Genomic DNA, 17872 nt, shown 5'->3' with positions numbered 1-17872 from the left:
AGTTAACAGCTCCGGCGAGGACCACCCAGCCCCTCATCACAGTGCCTAGCCATGCTCCCAGCTCGGCTGCTAAGTAATCCATCTGCTCTGTCTGCTTGGCCTGGCAACTTACACTGAATTCAAAGAATGTTCTAATATTTAGGATTCTGTAAAGATTGATCAAATGTTCCCTTCTGTGAACTTTTACACAGAATCATCTGCTAGGAATTTTCTCATTATAAAACTTGTCTTTATTGTGACAAATTCAAATAGTCCACAAATGCACACAGTAAAATGAGAAACCTCCTCATAGCCGAGAACATCTGAATTGGTAAACTAAAACTGTTGAGTGGACGCTCGATCCAGCACAGTTCCTAACCGCCCCAGCTGCACGTGCACGCCATGCAAAGTGGCTCTGGTCATTTCTCATGGACAGGAAGATGCCAGAGCTGACTGACCTGCAGCCCACACACCTTTTCTTTAATACCATATGACTGCTGTCCAGAAACACACGTGTTTCAAAGACAAGAACAGCCACATGGAAAATGGAACTAAATTCATATTTAATCTCACTCCACCTAAACCACTGTTTATACTTAATTATAGCACACTTATAAAAATATTGGCCATTAACACTAAAAAAAAAAATCAAAACCACACACAATTATTAATTTAATGCCAAGCCTAGAATAAGGATAAATTCTTTAAGCAAACGTGTCCTAAATAAGTCATATAGAAATTAAGTTTTCTATCTTAAACTTTATCTTTGCTTCACCCAAATGTCAACCAAAAATTGCTTCCTTGGCCCACCTGGCTATTACCAGTCTACAGACCCCTTTGAAGAGAGCAAACACTTGATAGGCCATAGGATAGGCCATCTGAAACACTGCTAACTGCAGCTGAATGAACAGTGCCTGACCTACAAAACCAGGGAGGAAACGAGGAAGACAAGGTTTAGGGTCTGCAAAGGCCACTGGCTGGGGATGACGGTGGGAGTCAGGAGGCCCCGCAGCTCAGAGCACACTGGCTGGGGATGACGGTGGGAGTCAGGAGGCCCCGCAGCTCAGAGCGCACTGGCTGGGGATGACGGTGGGAGTCAGGAGGCCCCGCAGCTCAGAGCGCACTGGCTGGGGATGACAGTAGGAGTCAGGAGGCCCCGCAGCTCAGAGCGCACTGGCTGGGGATGACGGTGGGAGTCAGGAGGCCCCGCAGCTCAGAGCACACTGGCTGGGGATGACGGTGGGAGTCAGGAGGCCCCGCAGCTCAGAGCGCACTGGCTGGGGATGACGGTGGGAGTCAGGAGGCCCCGCAGCTCAGAGCGCACTGGCTGGGGATGACGGTGGGAGTCAGGAGGCCCCGCAGCTCAGAGCGCACTGGCTGGGGATGACGGTGGGAGTCAGGAGGCCCGGCAGCTCAGAGCACACTGGCTGGGGATGACGGTGGGAGTCAGGAGGCCCCCGCAGCTCAGAGCGCACTGGCTGGGGATGACGGTGGGAGTCAGGAGGTCCCACAGCTCAGAGCACACTGGCTGGGGATGACGGTGGGAGTCAGGAGGTCCCACAGCTCAGAGCACACTGGCTGGGGATGACGGTGGGAGTCAGGAGGCCCCGCAGCTCAGAGCACACTGGCTGGGGATGACGGTGGGAGTCAGGAGGTCCCACAGCTCAGAGCACACTGGCTGGGGATGACGGTGGGAGTCAGGAGGCCCCGCAGCTCAGAGCACACTGGCTGGGGATGACGGTGGGAGTCAGGAGGTCCCACAGCTCAGAGCACACTGGCTGGGGATGACGATGGGAGTCAGGAGGCCCCGCAGCTCAGAGCACACTGGCTGGGGATGACGGTGGGAGTCAGGAGGTCCCACAGCTCAGAGCACACTGGCTGGGGATGACGGTGGGAGTCAGGAGGCCCTGCAGCTCAGAGCACAGGGTTTTCTTAAGGCAAAAACACTTTCAGGACATGCCAACAATCACAGACTGTTTTCATAAAAGAAAGCTCTTTATTTCCCTTTTAAACAATGTGGTCACAGGACATTATTTTCCACAAACGGCAGGAGTTTGTAAATTTTCCATTGTACAGGCCTTGCATCTGAGTCTGAGGTGCTAAGATGTAGACACAGGGCAAAGAGTACAGAGAGTCCAGCCCTCGGCTCCGGCTTGGCTTGAGGAATCCTTCATGTTGTTGGGCTATCTGCATTGAATATTGAACTTAATATAAAAGCCATTCCTGGGATCACTTAGTCTACCATCAGACACAGAAATCACATCAAACGAAAAGGCCCCAAAGCCATGACACATCATCAGGTCACCCAGACCCTGGCAGCACGCATGAGCCTGCTGCTCCGACGTGGCATCTTGTCAGCGGCTCTGCCTGAAAAACGTTTATTTGCATCACTAGAGTAGACTAGCTCTGGGTTTAAACCTTTGCCTTTTAATATGGATTTTTAAAGGTGAAAAGTGATACCAAGACACTTCCCGCACTTATAAACCACAAGCCCACGGTGGAGAGAGCCCCGTGCTCTGCCAGCCATTCGGCCTCTGCTCCTAGAGTGAAATGCTCGAGCCAGCTCAAGTTCAGACGGCGCCGCCAGCATCCGGACTCCGTTTGGCCGTTCCTTCAGAACGGAGACGCGGATCTCAGCAAACATTCACAAGAACACACCGAGCTTCATTTGGTGCTCAGTTATTTAGCATGGCTTTCATTCTTACCACATGGCCTCTGCGTGTTTAACATGAAACCGTTCACTTGGCAAACTTATGCTGAGGAAAACAGGCTGCAGGCAGGTGCCTCCAGCGCAACTCGAACCCACCGCTTGTTCGAGAGGGCTCCCTTTCAAAAGGCAGGGTACCAAAATATGGCTAACAGGAGGTTCCATCGGGGATGACGGAGTGCGTGGAGCAGTGCTTTTACTAACCTTCGTGCTTAAAGCTGTGCTTCTACGGGTTTTCACTTGAGCTTTAGAATAGAAAGCTGATGTCCTACCCAAGAGAAGGAAGTCTGTTAGGCAGATATCAGTATAACATATACTCTTACTGGCACTGTGTTTTCTGGCAGTGGAAAGTTCTAGAATATAAAGTTTTCTCTTCCTAAAAATATTAAGAGTACCAAGGAGTACTGTGTGAGAGAGTTGATAGCAGTTTCCCTTCTAGGCAGGCGGTACAGTGGACAACAGTCAACGCAGTCAGCAGAGGAAAACGCCACCTGGAGAGCAGAAACGTACACTATCCTAGCAACTCTGTGGCGGAGGGAGCAGACGGCACTGTCCCCAAAACACATTTAAGGCTTCATTTTAGCGGCATCAGGGTGGCCTGCCGACAAGGCAGTGAAGGGACCGACACGGTACTTTACAAGCTCCCAAGAGGAAGGAAGGGACTCCTCTTTCCTTCCAGTCTTTATCCTTAGTGTTTTTCCTTGAGTTTTTCAAAAGCAGGCTCAGTCCTCTTTCCTGGGAATATGCACTGGCGTGGTAGTAACGTAAAGGATGAGAACAGGGAGGGACCTTTATGAGGCTCAGGTGGAGGGCAAGAGGACCTGCTTTTCTGGAGTCACTTTGGAGGAGAGTACTTGCTCCCATGGTCAAGGGACTGCTGGCTTATCCACGGATGCTTGGGACAACCCACTCACAGAGGCCTCGCCTTTTGGAAGACTCCAGTTTTCTACTGTCTGGAGAATGCCAGACAAACCCACAAACAACTTAAGATCATAAAGCACGAAGGTCTGATTGTAGACAGCCTCTGATTGGCTGTCTCAGAAATGAACTTCAAAAAGCTGAGTGCACATTCCCCATTCCTCCTCTACAAAGCAACAAGGCCAAGGCAAATTTAAGGTCTCACAACTTATCTCTGATCTGTGGGAGCCCAGAAACAGTACATGTGTAAAAAACAAACGCTTCAAGATGTTTTCCTCATAGGGATCTCCCGTTTCTATGGCAGGAAGAAGGCCCATTCTGCAGGCTTCCCAGTTTCAAAGAAACAACCTTAGTGCTGGGGAAGAGCTGGAAAGCAGTATTCTGGTCAGCGATGGGAAGCGCATATACCCTGTTCTCTCCTAGTGAGATATGGGGCATGGGGGCGGGGGATGAATGAGCAGACTGAGAGGCCCACAAAGCCAGGATCCTCTTACAGGTTTTGAGCTTCGTCCTGCAAACCACCAAAGTTCTCCAGAAACTTCAGCTTTGGAGGCTAGAGAGATGGCTCAGCAGTTAGGAGCCTGTGCTGCTCTTCCAGAGGACCCTTCAGTTCTCAGTACCCATGACAGCTGGCTCAGGGCTGCCTGTAGCTCCAGCTCCAGGGGCGTTCTTCTGTCCACACACACACACACACACACACACTCTCACACACACACTCACACACACACACACTCACACACACACACACACCCTGAACACATACACACACACACTCTCACACACACACACTCACACACACACCCTGTACACATACACACACACACACACACACACACACACACACACACACACACGTAAAATCTTAAAAAAAAAAAAGTCTGGCTTCTTAATTCCAGTGAGCAACAGAACCAACAAGGAGTCCCCATCCATGTGAGGGGAAATGAGTGGCCTCGTTTGTTCATTCATTCGTTCGTTCGTTCATTCATTCATTCATTCATTCATGTGAGTCTTGAGTGGCAAGCTCTGAGAAAGAGGGTGCTCATTCCTAATTCTCCCACGCAGGGTCTTGGGGCAGTGCTGGCCTTCACACCCCAGGTGCACTGCTGCTAAAGGTGCAGCAGGCACTTGGACTGACTATCCCTTTTCTGTAAATTTTCACAGCAGCTAGATGTTCAGATTTGGCTACATATCTGGTATTCTAGTGACATGAAAACTACCAATTTCTGCCCACATGCGCTGTCTTTGACATTACTACCATCTCTCTTACCTAAAACCCACGAAGACAGAAATGAGTTGTATCCAAGCCAACTTTCATTCTAAATGAACGTCGGACTCTGGGCCAGGCACAAGCATGGCTGCAGAAGCTGCAGTCAGCGGACATCCCCAGGCTCGCTCTCTGGCTTACCCAGTGGAATATGGAGTCTACTATTTATTAAACAATAGGTCTCTGGATGAAAATGTGGTGCCAGTCTTCAGGAAAGCCCTGGTTAATGGCAAGTTTCAGGGCGGTGCTCGGCACAAAGGGCAGACTACACCAAGAAGCAGGAGCGTTTCCTCAGTGTGTGCGAACAGGCACAGAACAGCAACCAGCAGCAAACCCACAAAGTACTGTTTCCCTCTAGCAACAAGGCCAAGGCAAATTCAAGGTCTCACAAATTATCTCTGATCTGTGGGAGCGCAGAAACAGTACATGTGTAAAAAACAAACGCTTTCAAGATGGAATTTTCCTCATAGGGATCTCCCGTTTCTATGGCAGGAAGAGGGCCCATTCTGCAGGCTTCCCCAAGTTTCAGTTCTGAGACACAAAGGAACAATTTTAGTGCTGGGAAGAGCTGGAAAGCAGTATTCTGGTCAGCGCTGGGAGGCACATATACCCTGTTGTTCTCTCCTAGTGAGACGTGTGTTCACAGGGAGGGCGAATGAGCAGCCACGAGGCTATGGGAAGGTGTCAGGCACCCGGAGAGAGTTCATGCCAGGCTGATGTTCCCATTTAGTGCTGTAAACCTACAGCACTGGAAATACACAAACAATAATAAAAAATCAAGCCCTTAATATTAATCAGCCTCCACAGTCACAAAAGAGGGGAAATGTTCTCAGAGGACAGTCTCCTCTCCTTCCTGCCACCACTACCAGTGTGTGAGTGCACCTCACCCAGGTAAAACATGGAAGGAGGGAAAAACTTGTTAGAATGATAATAAATATAAAATGATACATTAACAAATAAATATATTTGTCACCTAAATTTCTGCCCACTACGCACTGCACACATAATAAGTATTTTCATCAGCTGTCCTTCTCAAGGCAAGATGACTAGCGTTGACCCTCGTCGCTCTCCTGCGAGAACAGGTCTAACACAGAGAATTTCCATAACTGTACAAACTGATTGTCTTAATAGTACTGGCTTCAGCGTTCTAACCTACAGGCGGTCTGCTTCAGTCCTAGGGATTTCCTAATGCCTGATTCCTCCAATGCTTGAGTGGACTGGAGTGCTTCCACACCCTTCTCAGGTGGCCATGATGGCTGCTCCAGGAGGTAGCCAGGCAGTAGAAGCCCCCATACAGATGAACCTGAGACTTGGGAAAAGTGACTCTACCAAGGGGTCATATGGCTATTAAGAATTGAAAGGAAGGCTAGAAACGTTCCTAGTTCTAACTAACTAACTTCCTTCTTCATATGAACAGTTTGTGTGATCCGCAGCCTCTTTGCTGCTTCTGCGGCCTGAGTCAGCACGGTGACAGGAAGGTCTGACTCTCTTCAGTACTGAACTCCTGTAAGTTATAAAGGCAGAAGAAAAATTACCCTTTCCTCAGTCCTCTCTCCACACCTGAGCATAGCCCTCCAGTACCTCTGAGGAGTGGGCGGTGGCGAAGAATCCTGCATGGATACTAACGTGGAAAGTGGAAAGGACAGAGGCATGTCCCACAGAGCTGCACGGAAGGCACTTCAGACGATGTCCTCGGCGGGGTTGTGGACTGTGCGAGTGCCGAGGGTGGAGAACTGGACCCAGTTGCGCAGGAAGCCCCTGTTGTACTGGCCTGTGTCCACGATGAGCCCGCAGAGGAGCCGGCGCCCGGTCTTCTGCCGAAGGGCCTGCTGCACCTCCCTCTCTGTTACGTTGTAGCTGATGTTTATCAGCTGGATAAGGAAGATGTAGGCCATACCCGCTGTGATGATCACAGAGTACCACACGCAGGTGAAGGCTAGGGCTGAGCTGTGGAGAAAGGAGCCTTGCTGAACATTTCATACTCGTTAGTAAGGACTCGAGCACCCTCTCCAGTGCCTACCCCCAGCCCCCCACCAAAGTCTATCTTAGCATCCTCAGAATGCCAAAGCCCAGTTGAACCTTTTGGATTCTCCTTTGGATTGTTAGTACATGTTTTTCTAGCACGTTATATTTAGCAAAGGATGTCTTAATATACTTTGCAGACAACAAGGTATTCAGCACCTGTTTGTTGAATGAATGAGAAATTCCTAATTTGTAACTAACTCGGGAGGAAACAGGTTCCAGGAAGTCATTATTAATGTCCTCTAAGGAGCCGTAGATGGAAACCTAAGGACAGGGCTACTGTTATGTCTGCAGTGTAGTGCTGACTGAGCACAGAGACAGCCTTCCACCATCAACAGCCTTTTACACATAGAGGAGCCAGGCTGGAGCAGGGGCTCGGGGTCCTGAGGTCAGTTCCTAGCACCCTAGAGAGTTAGCACCCAACCACCTGCAACTCCATTCCTAAGGACCAGATGCCCCATCAGATGCCCCATCAGATGCCCCACCAGATGCCCCACCAGATGCCCCACCAGATGCCCCACCAGATGCCCCTTTCTAGCCTGTGGGACGTCACACACACTTGGCAGACATTCCCATACATGTAAATTAAATAAAAATCTTCAAAAATAAAAAAAAAAAATATCTGGGGCTGGTGAGATGGCTCAGCAGTTAAGAACACTGACTGCTCTCCCGAAGGTCCTGAGTTCAAATCCCAGCAACCACATGGTGGCTCACAACCATCCGTAATGAGATCTGACCCCTCTTCTGGTGTGTCTGAAGACAGCTACGGTGTACTTACATATAATAAATAAATAAATCTTTAAAAAAAAATATCTGTAGGAACCTAATTTTTCAAAAAAAAAATCATACAGGGCAGGACAACATCTTCCAGGCCCCTTCATGAACTGTGGGGAGGGGCACGCACAGTTGAAGAATTAGCTGGGAAAAGACACACAGACTCTCCGATTGTAAGCTACACAGGAGCTCCCAGATGATAACCCAAAAGTTCCCCATAAAGCTGAGGTGACAGGAACCACTCGAGGATGAGGGGAGACATAATGAAGGCCCTGGCACCTGTGCCTTTGAGTCACCCACCGAGGACACCCGTATTGTGCATTACAAGTTTATCACCCTCCTGATAGCCAAGGAATTCACAGTGACTTTCCATATGTCTGGAGGAGAAAGTTACCACACGAAGAGAGGACTAACTGTCGCTCCACAATATCTATAATGTCCAGATCAAGATTACTAAGAACTAACAGCACACGGGGGTGCCTGGGAGCAAAGGCAGACCTGGTCCTGAGAGCTAGGGCTGTGAGGAAAGCAGAGAACCAAAGCAGAGACCACAGAGCCCCACACGGAGTGAAGAACAGAGAATGACAGGAAGCACCGGGGGTCGAGAGGCCCTTGGTGCGTGGCACGGAGGTTGGCAAGGGCACTCCTGCTCCGTAAGGGTGGGAGTGCCGAGGGAACCCTTGACGTGTGGAGGGAGAAAGCACGAGCACCCCTGGCGCGGAGGGAGGAGGAGCAAAAGCGCTCCTGGTCTGTAGGTGTGGAAGTGGCGTGAACCCCCTCAGGGTGAGGGGTGGAGCACCACACGCGGAAGAAGGCCCCACTTACAACACCGCATGGAAAGCTGCAGTTTATAAATGGGTTCCCACCTAATGATGCCTAAGAAATCTTGACCTAGATAACACAGTAATCAAACCATGAGAGGTTAGAAAGAAAAGAAAGGCTACACAGATAGGAACACCTCTCAAAAGGAGCACGCTGCCACCTCAGGCACAGAGAAGCTTCCCAGCTGTGGGAGCCCTGAGGAAGGCAAGCCTTGTTTGTTTGTTTGTTTGTTTGTTGAGACAGGGTCTCTCTATGTAGTCCTTGCTGTCTTAGAACTTGTTTTGTAGAAGAGGCTGCCCTCCAACTCAGACAGATCCACCTGCTTCTGCACATCAAGCGCTAGAATTAACGCTGTGTGCCGTCCATGGTGCTTCGGACATTACCCTGGAAGTTCACCCATAACCACTGCGATATTTTGTTGGCAATTTTAGGAATGCCCACCATCCCCAAAGCCTGTCCGATGCTTTGATTGAGAACCGCTGACTTAACTTGGGAATAACTCCCATTTCGGTCAACATTTATTACTTTGTTGCTGGCCCTGTTAACGGAGGGTTGCACACCGTACCTGTAATTGGCATAGACTCCGGGACAGTAGAAGAGGGCCGTGAAGAGGCTTCTGTCCCCACAGATGGTGCTCAAGGTCAGCGATATCCCGTAAACCGAAGTGAGCAAGAAGACGGAAAGGGCAAGTATGAACGCTTGGTGGTTTGACTCCCCGACGCAGCTGTTTATCCTCGGGACAGCAGGGGAGGGAACAAACACATTTGTTTGAGAATGTCTCCTGTGACTCACGTGATAGACAAGAAAGCCTTTAAAATATGGACAGTAAAGAATGTTATGAGGCCGGGCCGTAGTGGCACACGCCTGTAATCCCAGCACTCTGGGAGGCAGAGGCAGGCAGATTTCTGAGTTCGAGGCCAGCCTGGTCTACAGAGTGAGTTCCAGGACAGCCAGGGCTACAGAGAAACCCTGTCTTGAAAAAAACCAAATCCAAAAAACTAAAGACCAACCCCCCCCCCAAAAAAAAGAAAAAGAAAAAAAAAAAGAACTGTTAAGAAACAGTAAATCGTTAGTTTTCATCTTAGTTTGAGGGAGAGAAAACCTGTCTGCTAGGTGGACAGACCTATGGAGGGAAGGAACTAACAGCAAAGCAGAGCACAGCTGGCACATCTGTCTGTCCACATGCAGTGTACACGCCTATATAGGGCATGTGTGTAGTGCTGAGGATGGAGCTTGGCTCGTTGGGCGTGGTTGGCAAACACTCTCATTGGGCTACACCCTCAGCCCCAGGCCCTGAATCTTAGTGAGTGAAATCTATTACCCAGCCATGAAGAAAGTTTATTTAGCAGTTATGAAGACTTGAAGAGTCCAGTCAGAAATACCCGCACAAAAGAGCAAAGTGTTTAGTGTGTATGAGAGCATCAAAAGGATCGAGGGTCGGAGGCAGTCAGGGGTCTGGTGCAGCTGCAAACAAGGTCAGGGAAGAAATGGTCCTGCCTTGAGGCCATCGCTTCTGCACAAGCATCTCAGAATGCTCAGTGGCCAGAGGTTCCCCATGGGACAAGCTGCCAGACTCTGCAAGCAAGCACTTGGAAGTGGGCCGCCACACTCACGGCACATGCACAGAATGGGGTAGAGGACAAAGGCAAAACAGTACACACCTAAAAATAAAAACTTCCCGTTGCAAGGCAAGTCCCAGGAATCACCACCTCTGTCCTAGGGCCATTGCAAGACCCTCCAGGCATATCCTGAAGTCTCCCTCCCCCCTGTTCTCTTCAGACCTAGTGTGTAGTTCAGTAGCCAGCACTGCCCTAAGTGCACCTGCGGCCACGCCCAGCCTCCGGCTGAGTGTTAGCACTCCCCTCACTCAGTCACTGGCTGGAGTTTTAGAGCTGCACCTGACATGGTATGGGCCTGGTGTGCCTTCCTTTGTCTCAGGCTGGCTGGAAGGTACAAAACAAAGCCCATCTGTAGCAGGCAACAGCACAGGGATATCTGACAGGACCTCCACTGCACAATGGGGAGTGGAAATCCCTGGATGCATAAAATGATTAAGGATATACAGCCAGAGAACGGTCATCTGAAGACAGCTTCCCAGAATTCTCTGCTCAAGAGGAACAGAAGACTGATACTGATAGTGTGTGTGTGTGTGTGTGTGTGTGTGTGTGTGTGTACACGCTTGCTTGTGGAAACAGCTTGAAGTTGGTGTCTTATGGTTTTTAGTCAGGGTCTCTCGCTGAACTTGCAACGTGCTAATTCAGTTAGATGCGATGGCCAGCAAGCTCCAATGATGTCCCTGTCTCTGCCTTCCCAGTGTTGGGGGAACAAGCTTGTGTCACTGAGCATGGCCTTCGTATGAGGGTGTAGAGGCGAGAACTCACGTCCTCTCGCTTGCAGAACAAGCATTTCACCAACAGAGCCTTCCCCACAGTTCCTGACTAAAAATATTTTTTTAAATCAATTAAAGGGAAATTGGAAGGGAAAAAAGAGATAGGAAACAAAAAGAAAGAAAAAAAAAAAACCTCCCAAAGTTTTTCTGTTAATCTCCTTCAGGAAATGACTGAAGGCACTAAATGCGCGAGACTCAAAAATCCGATGACTAAGCGGGAACATCCTCACAGCCTACAAATATCTACAAGGTGTAAAACTGGGGGAAAGACATTTTAGGACACCACAAAAGAAGATCAAAATGGGTAGGATATGGATTTAGTTTCTGGAAATCTAGATTTTTTCCGACATACCAGACACAATGATGATCCATTCTCCTTACACAGATGCCGCATATCCGGCAATGCCATGCCCGGGCGGGCCGTACTAGCTGGCACTTGGCACACCAGTCTTCCTTCGCCTTGGCAGGGCTGTCCAGCCCCACCCTGGAGGAACTCCTAACATCGTCCTTCAGTGTGCGGTTGTTGAGGCTCCCCGAGGTATCTGTGCTGGGGAACCCTTTGGTCTTCTCCTGCCCCTTTTTGACTGGGCATTCAATTTGGCTGCTGCTTGGGGATTTGTCATTGCATGCTGGGTTGTTGAGGTAGCCTGGGTTCTTCTTGGCTCGGTACAAGGCGAAGAGTATCAGGAACAGCCCGCAGGTGAGCAGGGCCAGCTGAGCGGGCCCGACGCGCCCCTGGGGAACGACTTCTCGGAGGAACACATAGTACATGTAGCCCAGCGAGAACAGTCCGAGGCTCAGGAAAAACAGCGTCTGTTCTTTCCTTCTGTGAGTGAGGTAGTAGTACCAGAGTGCCAACATGGGGAGGGAGGTCAGAATCACCACGCCCAGCAGGAAGTGCCAGGAAGCCACGTGAAGGAAAACCGGCAAGAGTACAAGCGGAGGGACGATGCTAATATTAACTTTTTTGGCTCCTCTGAGCCAAGGAATTCGGAGGCGATCAGAAATTGTATCTGTGATTCTTTCGCAAGTCTCTGGCCGAAGTGATTTACAGGTAAGCCATCTATTCAGGGAGAACAGAAGAATGTGCTTCACGTGGATTTGATGAATGAAAACCTACAGGGCCCCAGCTGTCAAACAGTGGCACAAATGATAAGACACCAAAAGCCAACATTTTATCCCCACAGGTTCAGATTCATGTATCATTTTTTAAAAATAGGAAGATAATGCTTATAAATGTTAACTATCAGCAATCTTTCCTAAATACACGGCTTATATACACATATTCCATATAAATGTCTAAACCTGAGTAGTGCACACGCAAATGAATCTTTAAAAACAAATCTTGACAGTGAACTCAAAAGGCATTAGGTAATGGTCTTCCAAGGAAGTCTTAAGCTCAGGGGATGGACATGAAGGGTGCTTATGGGAAGGTGTGGGCCAGACTTAGTCAGCAGACGAAGGGAGAGATTCACCCAAGAGCAGTAGGTGCATTCAGAGCCTGCCCTGGGCCCTGGGAGTGAACCAGGCTGTCCTAGACAGGAGTCTGCTCAAGCAAAAATGAAGAACAAACTAAAATAAATCCAGTGACTACACAGAATGGGGTCTGCTGACTCTGCAGGGAAGCATGCTGCTGTTTGTGTGTTCCAATTTTAAAACAGAATCCTCAACACCTAAGTACTAAGGGAAGGAGTTGCTGGGCATGGCACACACCTCCACTCACAGCTGCAAGAAGGCCTGAGGCAGGAGGATATCGGAGCCCAGCAATTCAAGGCCGGAGCGAACAATATAGTGAGACTTCGGGAGGGTGGCCTTGTAAGAAGTGATTTGGTCACAGATCACAGGGGAATCCTCACAAATGAGGTTAGGGCCTGTATAAAAGAGGCCCCAGGGACCCAGGAACTTCCACCTCATGAAGACAGAGCAGGAACACCCTTTATGAAGCAGGTAGGTGAACTGTGGTTACGTCCTTCAGAAGGGAGGATTGAGGACCAACGGGACAGAGTGTTAAAGTGTTGGGTGTTGCACAGCTTCTCATGAACTCACACTCCTGTGGGTGTCAAGGAAGGAGGGGCTGGGGGAAAGGTCTAGAGGGCAAATGTTTGATGTGCAAACATGAGGGCGTGAGTCTATAGCTCTCCAGCACCCATGTCAAAAGACAGGTGCAGTGCTAAGCGTTCGTAACCCCAGCACTAGGGAGGGAGCAGTGGCTCCCAAGAGCTCACAGGCCACCCAGCCTACCCAGTCTGTGAGCTCCAGATTCAGTGAAGAAACCCTGACTCAAAAGTTAGGGTGGGGATCTAGTGTATAAGACACATCCCTGGCCTACATACAACCACATCTACAAACAACACAATAACAGTAACAACAACATCGATCATAATAACTACTACTACTTTAGGGCCTAGGATGATGGCGGCAAAGTACTTGCCATGATAGCAAGAAGAATGACTTTGGATCCTCCGTACCCACGTGAAACTTTGAACACGGGGCTAGCAAGGTGACTCAGTGGATAAAAGGTGACAATGGCTGATGACGGGGACCCAGTCCTCACGGACCACACGCTGGAAGGAGAAAACTGACTGGCAGGTTGTCCTCTGACCTACACATCAAAGCCACGGCACACACCTGCATACCCAGGCACATGCATTATAAAACAGAAAGGTGTGGGGGTATGAGCTTACAGTCCAGTGCTGTGGGGAGTGAGGGAGCAGACCGGGGTGGGGGGCGGGGGGGGGGGCTCCAGGAACTTGCTGGTCAGCTAGTCTGGCCAATAGAGGAGCTCTAGGTTCAGTGAGAGGCAGTGTCTCAAAATATAAGGCAGAGAAACTATTCAGAAAGTCACCTGACATCAAACACTGTCCACCATGAGCGCTTGTGCACATACACATACACTCATATACTGACTTTAAAGAAAAAAAAATGTATAACCAAGGGGGAAACATAACTTGAAGATCTGTAAGTTTTGGGCCTTCTTAACCTGTCCTTACAGTAACTGTGGAGGCCAGTGTGGGAGAGCACGCCAGAGGTGAGTATGGATGAGCCTTTGAGGGAGGACGACTCTCAAAGCTCTGAGTGGGGCTGTGCTCCAGTCAGAAGCCTAGAACGCCCGGGCCTCAGCAGCAGCATGCTTTCACAGACAACGGCTCAGAATGCCCACGAAACTTCAGGGCTCACTCACTCCCTAGTACCACATCAAATCTCTGTTCCCCACATTCAGTGTCCCACACAAACCCCTATAGTTCTACAAAGCCAGGTGCAATGTAGGCTACCAAGGCCACTCTTCCCAAGGGCATCAGTAGTAAATGTAGGTGGCATCACATGCTCCCAGTTCTGCAGCCCTGCAGACCACAAGAGCTGTGGGGGCATCACTATACGCATGTGGGTGTCCAAGAATGTCCCAGAGAACATCAAGGCTGAGGCCAAGAAGTGCCACAGAGTGCTCATGAGGAGGCTATCTAGTGTAGGATGGGTATGGGACCACTGCAGAGAGCCTCACCGGCAGTGCCTAGTAAAGCTGTGGGGGAGGAACTGACCAAGGCCGAGGATGGTGAACCCAGCTGCCCTCGAGATCTGTGCAGACACAAGACTCCAACTCATGAAAGCTACAGTATGCGCTAAGCCCTTAGGGTCCAACATGTAGCCTAGCACATCTGGAAGGTAGGGTATTTATATCACAAATGTCATTGGTCCTGTGGGAGTGGGACCTATCATTCCTCTCCTTCCTCATTTCTCTTTCCTGCCGTGGGAAGGTCTTCCAATGAATGTCCCACTATTGGGTTTTGAAAGTACTTAGTCTGTTATTTCTTTTTTCTTTACTGTTTTGTTTTTTTTTTTTACTTTATATAGACAAGTGTTTTGCCTACATGTATGTATGTGCATCACGTGTGCGCCTCGGACCCACTGAGGTCAGAGGACCATGTCAGATCCCTTGGGACTAGAATCACAGGCAGTTGTAAGATGCCATGTGAGTATTGGGAATTGAACCCTGGTCCTCCGCAAGAGCAAGAAGCAGTCTTAAGCTCTCTTCTGCCCACAGCCTCTTAGCCACAGGCCCACAGCTACGGGTCCTTCATGCAGTCCTTCATGAGCTTCACCAGTTTCTGCTTTAGATGATGCCACCCAGACCACTGTGGAAACTTAAGATGTCTGTGCTGACACTTAAACATTGGAGGTTGTTGGGAGGTATGGGTTGTATTTTGCACGTGAAGACATTCTTTGGAGGGGGCAGAGGTAGATTGCCAAGGATCCAATATCTGTGGCGAAAATTCATTTAGTTCAAACCTATCTCTCGGTGCAATCTTATTCAGAGGTGGGGCTCTTAGGAAGTGTGAGGTCAACAGGCCAGGGTGTGGGTGAGATTAACATGCACACAAAAGAAGACCAAGAAAGGTCAGGCACTCCTCCATCTGCTGAGCGGGGATGTAGTGAGCAGGTGTCATCCATGAGGAGAGGGGTCACATTAGACACTAAATCTGCCAGCACTCGGACTCTGGGTTTCTCCACCTCCAGAACCGTGGACAGTCCACTCCTATCACTTGTAATGTACCCGCTCTGACGTATTTTGTTGCAGCAGCCTAAGTGGACTAAGACAGGCAGGAAAGAAAAGATAGTTTAGGCAAAAATAACTGAAGACTTTTTTTTTTTAGGCAGGGCACACCTTAAAGAGAAAGGGAGAGATCACCTGGAGTCACAGTGCAGCAGGGGTGGAGGAACAGGGAAGCCTGTTTCCAGGAAAGAAAAAAAAAAGACGATAGGACAGAGGAGAGAACTCAGGACAGCCCAGGCCCCAAGGGCTAGGAGAGAGGAAGAGTTAGCAACTCTATAAAGGCAAAGTCGCAGTCCTGAGTGCCGGCCATTAAGGAAATGGCGTCCATTCTCCATTCTTCGGCACGGAAGCGCTCTATTTTCCTCAGTATGGATTTTAGACTAAGTCTAAAGAAGCTCTATTTAAGGCTACCTATTTAAAAAGAAATACTATAGAAAAAGACAAGGAACAAAGAGGTTATGGGCTTGAAGAGTCCACTGGGACAGAAGACTGCAGTGGTCCCCATGCAAAGCTGTTCTTGGCCTGATTAACAATCTACAGTAACCAGAAGGGACAACTTCTGGGAAAAGCTTGTCCCCAACATCCCTCTTCCTCTCACATTATGCCTTCCATAAGTAGACATTTAAAAATATAGATTTAGAAAAATGGCTAAAACCAGTTTATGGATACTTGACACAAAATGTTTTTAACTGAGGTTTAAAACTCTCTTCTTAGGTAGCAATTTCTATTGCTTGGATTGTGGTCAAAGTAAAGGCCAAAGATAAGGTAATATTAGAACCAGGACGGTGTCACTGCGCTTTAAAAAACAGTCACTCTCTACAGGGTATACATGGCCCCTCTCTCCGGAAATAAGGGTGAACTAAGCGCAGAAAACCATCTTTCACCCTCCAAGCCCCATGTGACCAAGTGAAAATGCATGGGTTCTACTAAGATCACTGAGAATATAAGAACTTTCAGGAGTGTTCATTTAAACTTGCAGTTTTGTGCTGGACTGAGTTCTTTAATACATTTAATCTGCTTTCCATCCCCCACCCTCATCGTTTAAAATGAAAACCGAAGTCCTCATGAACTGAGCTGCACAGCTATAGGCTGCTACATAACTCCTTTTTATAAAATGCTCACACCTGACAGCAAAAAACAATTCTCTATTTTAGAGCCTTTGGAACAGCAAGAGCAAACCTCAGCATTCTGTTGAGCAAACCTGGAAGAATCTATGTAGGTCTCAACAGAACCAGCGGGGTCAGCACCTGGAAACGGTAAGCTTACCTGTCACAGCCTTCATCGAGGTCCTGACAATCACACAAACAGGCAGCCACGTGGTTCTTTTCCCCATTTCGATCTATGTACTCGCAACAGCACAGGGGCTCCAACTCAGGTTCTTCGGTTTTCTTTTTTTTTACTGGCTTCATATTGCCCTTTAGTGTACCGATTTGCATCTGTCACCATGAGGCATAAGAAGCTCTCTCGGAAGGTAAAGGTGGCAAGAACTCAACTCACATCCTGTAAACACATCCTCGCTTCTCATTAACGCCAACGCCTGAGCAATAGAAAATGAAAAGGGGGGAGGGGGTCCTGTTTTCATCAGGCTTTTCGGGCTCCACGTGGCCTGACAGGGGGCTCCATGACTTCTAGGGCTCCGAGCATCTTCTCCTCCCCTTCCCAGCTAGGCTAGCAACATCTGGGTAGCAGCCGTTCCCATGGCGACAGCCGACCACGCGGCCCGGGACAGCAGAGCTAGGGCGGCCCTGTTCACCTGCGGGTGCCGAGGCTCGAAGAGCCGGGCTGTCCCCACCCCAAGGCTGCGCGCCGTGGAAACTCACCCTCGCAGGTGCAGGCAGCGCCACCCTGGCGCTTCAACCACCCACCGGCCGGGAGATGCCAGGAGCCCCAGCAGCCCCGACCGAGGTCGCCCGTCCAGCCCACTCGGAACCCGCGGCTCCGAGGGCGTGGGCGGGCCTGGAGAATGACCTTGGCGGGGAAGTTACCTGCCCTCCGACAGAGGCGGGGACCGGGAGGAGGACCGGCTCCCCTGGGCGCCGCTGCGCCCGGGACCCTGCACGACGGGCTCGGGCGTGCCGGGCGGAGTCGCCCACCTGTGAGCACCGCTGGTGCGCGCGCCTGCCGAGCGAGCCAGTCGCCCCCGGTCGCCGCTCCGCAGGTCGGCGCGCGCTTCCGGGTGCCCCGCCCCCGGCGCCGGGATCCCGCCGCCCGCACGTGCGCCGCCGGCCCACGAGGCCCCTCCCCCGCCGCGCTCGAGCTGGGCCACCCCGCACCTGCGCCGGGGCCCCCGGGGTGCCGGATTGGACCCGAGCGTGCGCGCGCCGCCTGAGTTCGCCGGCAGCCTGCAGTCCTCGGGCGCGGGCAACAGGCGTTGGGTTCGATCCGCACCTCGCCAGGTTCGGGGGTCCCACCCAATGAGTCGCCCACCTTCCCTTGAGGCCCGCTGTG

General features: G+C 50.2%; 1 protein-coding gene across 2 annotated transcripts; it reads right to left on the bottom strand.

Moving 5' to 3' along the window:
• Positions 1-4442: 4442 nt before the first annotated feature.
• Zdhhc23 (zinc finger DHHC-type palmitoyltransferase 23) lies at positions 4443-17580 on the bottom strand. Of its 2 annotated transcripts, none has more exons than XM_052158843.1 (5): positions 17410-17580; positions 16691-16961; positions 11228-11938; positions 9052-9219; positions 4443-6815 (listed from the first exon to the last, which is right to left on the bottom strand). In XM_052158843.1, exons 2-5 carry the CDS (start codon positions 16858-16860, stop codon positions 6548-6550), a joined length of 1317 nt encoding a protein of 438 aa, XP_052014803.1. In that variant the 5' UTR covers positions 16861-16961; positions 17410-17580; the 3' UTR covers positions 4443-6547. The 2 variants fall into 2 exon arrangements, with proteins under 2 accessions (XP_052014803.1, XP_052014804.1); XM_052158844.1 differs by lacking the exon at positions 17410-17580 and adding an exon at positions 17245-17387.
• Between the last annotated feature and the right edge of the window lie 292 nt (positions 17581-17872).

Source organism: Apodemus sylvaticus, chromosome 15, assembly GCF_947179515.1.
Source record: "Apodemus sylvaticus chromosome 15, mApoSyl1.1, whole genome shotgun sequence".
NCBI classification, from domain to species: Eukaryota; Metazoa; Chordata; class Mammalia; order Rodentia; family Muridae; genus Apodemus; species Apodemus sylvaticus.
The sequence above is the reverse complement of the archived record's forward strand: the minus strand, read 5'-3'. Positions and strand labels throughout refer to the sequence as shown.